Genomic DNA, 5941 nt, shown 5'->3' on the forward strand with positions numbered 1-5941 from the left:
TTAGGTTTTGTTTTGTTTTTTGTTTTTTTTTCCTGAATTTGTTCACTGTAGAAGATAAACCAAGCTGTAAATTTACCTTTAAAAAAAAGAAAAAGAAAAAGCACAAAGTGGTAAATTTGTGCTATTGGATTCTCTTTTTCTCTTTTGATCCTGCAAGGCACTGTATTTGGAATTTCTTACTTCAAATTGAGAAAATGTTTTAAATTTTGCTCTTTGTTGGATTTTAGAAATTAATTGGTTGTTCAATTTGTGAAAAAAGAAAAAGAAAAAGTGTGGATGATGTGCAATTTGTGGGTTAAGCATTTTATTGCAATATTTGATTTTTCACATTTTTTGCATAAATTTCATGTGGGTTATGATAGTATCTGAAATTGGACTGGAGCATGGGCCATGTTGACATTGAACTGTTTTTTTTTTTTTCCCCCTGATTTTATTAAATTTTGTGGCTACTGTTTTGCGATATTTCTAGAACTGGTCTATTTAGAAGTTTCGGTTCATGGTTTAAATTTGTTTTTCCATTATTGATGATGCTACTATGCTTTTGGCTATAGGTAATCTCAATCAAAACTTACAACAATAATGATAGGAGAGCTGCGAAGAATTCCTAAGCAGGCAATTGGAGCTTGGTATTGTACCTTTTCCTCCGCTTGCCATTTGTTTTTTTGGGTTTGATGCAGCGAAGGCAGTCTTCATTTCCTTGAGTGTTATTGATGCAATGCTCAAGGTCAAATGGGAAGTAAAATTCAAGAAATTCTGGGTGTTTTGGTCTTTTCCACCTTTTCTGGACTTTGGGGGGTAGTTTAGGTATTTCCATTTCAGTTTGGGGTAGTTAAGTAATGTTATTCTTTCAGTCAAATTCATGGATACTAGGTTGCGAGGATGTGGTATTTTAGTTAGCTTGTTCAACAAGTCTCATTGGGCTTTGATTGCATTTCTTCGGAATGCATTACATTTAAGATAGTGGTTATTAGCTGGTTGGTAAATGTAAATGCATTGGAATGGAGCTATGGCTGCAATTCTCTACAAATTCTGAATGGAAAGATTTGGAAGGGTGCTTTTGGTGTCTAAAATGGTTCTGTTGTGCTGGAACTATTCTCCACACAACCCTAGTTGGGGCTTAAGATTGGTTTTTACCGAAGATTTTTGGCATTTCCTTCCAATTGCAACTGCTGATAGCATTTCCCTTGATTTTGGTTCGTTCTCCGTTTTCCTTCTCCATTTGGAGAGGAGATTAGAGAGGGGCGAGGACGTGGGCAGCGGCTAATATTGAGCTTATGGAAGAGCAGAAGTCACTAAAACTGGCTTTAGATGAAAATCTTGAGTTGAAAGCTCACATGGAAGATGTCTTGTTGACAAAAAATTTCATTGAGGAGTTTATGGAGAAAGGTAAGCTAATTGAAAGGGTGGAAGAACTTATTGAAATGAGTGATTCACTTGGGCAAATGAATCATAACCTTGAAGGTTTGAAGAGTGATCTGAATAAGTTACTAAGGAAAGGGATTGCCTTGATTCTGAGGTACTTGTCTTGAAAGAGCAGCTAGAAATGGCACAAACTGTTGCTGAAGAAAATGAAGCAATTGCTACAGAAGCTCGACAGGTGCTTGCTGATTCTTTTTATCATTACCTTATTTCTGATTTTTTCCCTTACTTGTGTCATGTTTGGTTCTCAATGTTTTCCCTTTCGATCTCAGATAGCTGAGGCAAGAAAGAACTATGTTGAAGAGGAGGAGGAGGAGGTGAAGCTATTAGAGAAGTCTGTGGAAGAGCTAGAATATACCGTAAATGTATTGGAAAACAAGGTCAGCTCATCAATGGTTATTGGGATATATTCACAACGTTTCCTGCATTACCTTTAATTCGCTTAATAGTTTTCTCAAGTAGCTTTTACTTTCCATTTCTTTTAGGTGGAGATTGTCAAAGGAGAGGCTGAAAGGCAACGGTTGCAGAGAGAGGAGCTAGAAGGGGACCTTACTGAAACAGTTCATGTGCTGATTGTTGATATTGTGCAAGGATATAATTAGTTTTGAAAACGTTAAATATGAACTTTAAACAGTTCACACTTGATATTGTGCATGGATATAATTGTTTTGTTGATATTGTGTTGATTGTTGTCTTGATGAATGTTAAATGGGTGAAATATGCACAGGTTCAGTCATTTGTTGATTATGTATATCAGGAAGAATATGACAAACTATATTGTAATAGGTGTAGATCAGGAATTTTGAGCTGGAAAATGTGTAGTTACAAAAAAACAAAAAATAAAAAAGACTTTTACCTACGAAATATTTTGTAGGTAAAGGTTTAATTGACGTTTTTACCTACGAAAATTTTCGTAGGCAAAAGTCTCAAGGTTAAAAATAATATTTTTACCTACGAACTATTTCGTAGGTAAAAGTCTAATATATAACTTCCGTCCCATACATGTTTTTAAGCTACGAAACCTTTCATAGGTAAAAGTGTTATCTACGCTTTAATCTTTTCATTTGTTTGTATTTTGAAAAATTGAAAACACCCTTTAGCTACGAAAAGTGTCGTGGGAAAAGATGACTTTTACAAATTCAAAACACCTTTTACCTACGAAAATATTCGTAGGTAAAGATAACTTTTACCTTTTCTTTTGTTTCTATGATTAAAAAAAATGACTTTTACCTACGAAAGTTAAATTCCTCGGTAAAAGTAAACTTAAGTAAACTCTGCAAAGGTGAAAAATTCAAATCACCTTTTACCTACGAAAAGATTCGTAGGTAAAGATGGCTTTTACCTACGAAATTACAGTTCGTAGGTAAAAATATTTTTTTGTATTTAAAAAAAATTGAAAACACCCTTTATCTACGACAATTTGTGTAGGTAAATACGACATTTACCTACAAAATTAACTTTCGTTGGTAAAAGTAAACCTTTCGTTATTAGGTAGAAAGAAAAATTGAAAACATCCTTTACCTTCAAAAATTTTCATACGTAAATATGAGTTTTACCTCGGTAAAAGTCATATTTACCTTTGAAAATTAATTTCGTCGGTCAAAATCATATTTCTTGTAGTGGTAGCTGTAGGGCTCAAGTTGGGTTTCCATGTGTCTTTTTCAAATGCGGAAGCAGGAGGGAAAATCTGGGTATTTTTTTGAAATCACCTTACAGTTTCTTTGTTGCATTACTCTAACCAAATGTTATCATTCAGATTGTGTTTACAGCATCTAAATGTTCCTATTGTCCTCTCAATTGTCTACGCTCGCTACAACAAGATTCTCAGACATACTCTCTGGAGAGAAATGGAAGTCCTGGCCAGTAGCACGCAGGGCCCTTGGGCTATTAGCGAGGACTTCAATGCAACCTTAATGGGAAATGATAAAAGAGGTGGCCGCAGCCCAGATCTCTCCAGCCTAGAAGAATTCTCAGAAGCAGTGCAAAATTCTTGCCTCTTGGATGCAGGTTTCGTCGGAAACCAATACACTTGGAGCAATAATAGACAAGGGCAGGCGCGGGTCTAGGTAAGATTGGATACAGTGTTCATCAATTCTGAATGGGCAGCGCAGTTTCCGACATTTAAGGTGGAGACACTGCCTAGGGTCAACTCGGATCACGCACCCCTCATGCTGGCCTGCCGAAATCTGCCTGCACCAAAACCAAAGCCTTTCCGTTTCCTCAATATGTGGGCACTTCATGACACCTTCCAACAAACTGTCAGCAAGGCGTGGAGTGGAAAATGTTCAGATCAGCCTATGCAAAACGTCCTCCTTAAATTGAAGAAAACAAAGCAAATCCTGTAAATGTGGAATAAGGAAGTCTTCGGCAATGTTTTTTAGAATCTTTGGAAGGCCAAGACTGATCTGGCAAAGATTGAAAGGAAGATGCAGGATCAGCTAGAAGGTACGTCAGTCAGAAAACGGCTAGCACAGCTGTAATTTATGGAAGAATCATTCTGGAAGCAGAAAGCTAGAATATCATGGATTGAAGCAGGGGACCGAAATACAAATTTTTTTCATAATTCAGCAACTGAGAAACTTCGTCGCACATATATCTTACATGTCAAAGATGATGAGGGAAATGTGCTCTCCAACCAGGATGATATTAAACGTGTAGCGGCCAGTTACTTCGAGAAATTATTTGTTGTTGAACCTTGCAGCCCTGCTGAAGATCTGCTCCTAAGCATTCCCTCTCTCTTATCACAGGCAGACAACAACGCTCTCCTCACTCCCCCAACTATGGATGAAGTGAGGGCTGCAGCTTGGGCCATCCCTAAGGAGAGTGCGCCGGGACCAGATGGGTTCTCCGCCGGATTCTACACTGAATGATGGTAAATTGTGAGCAATGACGTTCATGCTGCTGCAATCAACTTCTTTGAAGGGGGAGGCCTTCCGAGAGCCTTCTCTTCTTCCCTCATTTGCTTAATTCCGAAGTCCCAGACTGCCTCGTCTTTCAAAGACTTCTGTCCTATCAGCTTATGTAATGTGATTTACAAGATCTTTTCCAAGATTCTAGCTAATAGGCTGAGTTCTATTCTTCCAAAGCTAGTCTCCTTAGAACAAGGCACTTTTGTGAAAGGCAGATCGATTTCAGAGAATATTGTGCTGGCTCATGAAGCAATGAGGGAGCTTAACAGAAAAGTGCGAGGTGGAAATATGATTATTAAGCTCGACCTTGAGAAGGCATATCACCGTGTCAGTTGGGATTTCCTCAAACTTATTCTAAGGAAATTTGGATTCAATCACAAAGCGATTTCTTTCTTGGAATCCTGTTGGATCAACACTTGGTCCTCAGTTCTCATAAACTGGGAGGTGACTGGTTTCTTTAGGTCTTCTCGAGGGCTTCAACAAGGGGACCCTCTTTCCCCTGCTCTCTTTATTTTGGCAGCAGAGGCCTTCTCCAGAAATTTCAAAGCCCTCGTCTCTACCGGCACTTGCCAGCCCTATAAGCTCAGCCGTGGAAGCCCCATGATCTCACACCTCCTTTTTGCGGATGACACGCTTCTTTTTGTGAATGGCAGTCGTAAGTCGCTTCTTTCAGTTCAGCGGTTCCTCACCAGTTTCCAACAGGCGTCGGGTCAAAAGATACATTTAAGCAAGAGCAGTTTCTTATGTGGTAATAAAAGGCGGTAGGGCGGATCAGATCTGCTGAACGCCTCTTGGGCTTCTCTAAGGCGCGTGCTCCTATTCAGTACCTCAAGGTTCCGCTAGTCAATGGGAGGGCAAAGAAGGCAGATTTTTAGTTTATGATCGACAAGGTGGAACACCGTATCAGTGGTTGGAAAGCTAGATTTATCTCCCAGGCGGGTAGGAGGTCCCTCATCAGACATGTGCTTGGGAGCGTGCCCATCCATATCTTGGCTACGGTGAAAGTCCCGGGCCTTGTTATTTCTAATCTAGACCAGCTATTTGCTCGCTTCTTCTGGGGTGCGTCAGTAGGGAAAGACAAGCTACATTGGATATCATGGAGAAGGATCACATCCCTTATAATGGAAGGTGGGCTGGGCATTCACGGTCTTAAAGAAGTGTCAGATACCTTGCACATGAAGCTGGCCTGGGTGGTGAAATTTGGGGATTCAAGTGGACCTTGGGTCTCGCTCATGAGGGCTAAACATCAAGCGGATATTGCAGGAGAAGATGGCAGTATCTTCTAAGATAATGCTTCTCCTCTGTGGAAAAAAATCAGGGCGATCCTGCCATCATTGTCTGAAACTGTCCAATGAGATGTTGGGAATGGAGACATAAACTTGTGGGACTGTAACTGGATAGGAATGGCCCCCCTGCAATAGCTAGCAACTTGCTCTATCCTAGATAACCTGAGATCCTTGAAGGTTAGCGATTTCATTGGCCCTCTGGGACCGTGCCCGCCCTCAGTAGTGCTAAATATGATCCCTGCTGAGGTCTCTGAATGCATCTTTATGAGGGGTTTCGCCACGACCACCGATTAGCCATCTACCTTCTGGCCGCTGGACCCTTCAGGG

At 40.0% G+C, this 5941-nt stretch overlaps 1 protein-coding gene across 1 annotated transcript; it reads left to right on the forward strand.

The window, feature by feature from the left end:
• The first annotated feature begins 728 nt into the window (after positions 1-728).
• On the forward strand, positions 729-2038 carry LOC131247219 (kinesin-like protein KIN-12F). Its single transcript, XM_058247634.1, has 4 exons — positions 729-1386; positions 1538-1597; positions 1692-1799; positions 1905-2038. Exons 2-4 carry the CDS (start codon positions 1544-1546, stop codon positions 2019-2021), a joined length of 279 nt encoding a protein of 92 aa, XP_058103617.1. The 5' UTR covers positions 729-1386; positions 1538-1543; the 3' UTR covers positions 2022-2038.
• The last annotated feature ends 3903 nt before the right edge of the window (positions 2039-5941 follow it).

This window comes from Magnolia sinica, chromosome 5 (assembly GCF_029962835.1).
Source record: "Magnolia sinica isolate HGM2019 chromosome 5, MsV1, whole genome shotgun sequence".
NCBI classification, from domain to species: domain Eukaryota; kingdom Viridiplantae; phylum Streptophyta; class Magnoliopsida; order Magnoliales; family Magnoliaceae; genus Magnolia; species Magnolia sinica.

What these genes read in the sequence shown, in the direction of transcription:
- LOC131247219 (XM_058247634.1), top strand. Translation starts at nt 1,544, where the DNA reads ATGGCACAAACTGTTGCTGAAGAAAATGAAGCAATTGCTACAGAAGCT. An exon ending in TTGCTACAGAAGCTCGACAG is followed by an intron (nt 1,598 to 1,691) that starts GTGCTTGCTGAT and finishes TTTCGATCTCAG; the next exon opens with ATAGCTGAGGCAAGAAAGAA. An exon ending in TAAATGTATTGGAAAACAAG is followed by an intron (nt 1,800 to 1,904) that starts GTCAGCTCATCA and finishes CATTTCTTTTAG; the next exon opens with GTGGAGATTGTCAAAGGAGA.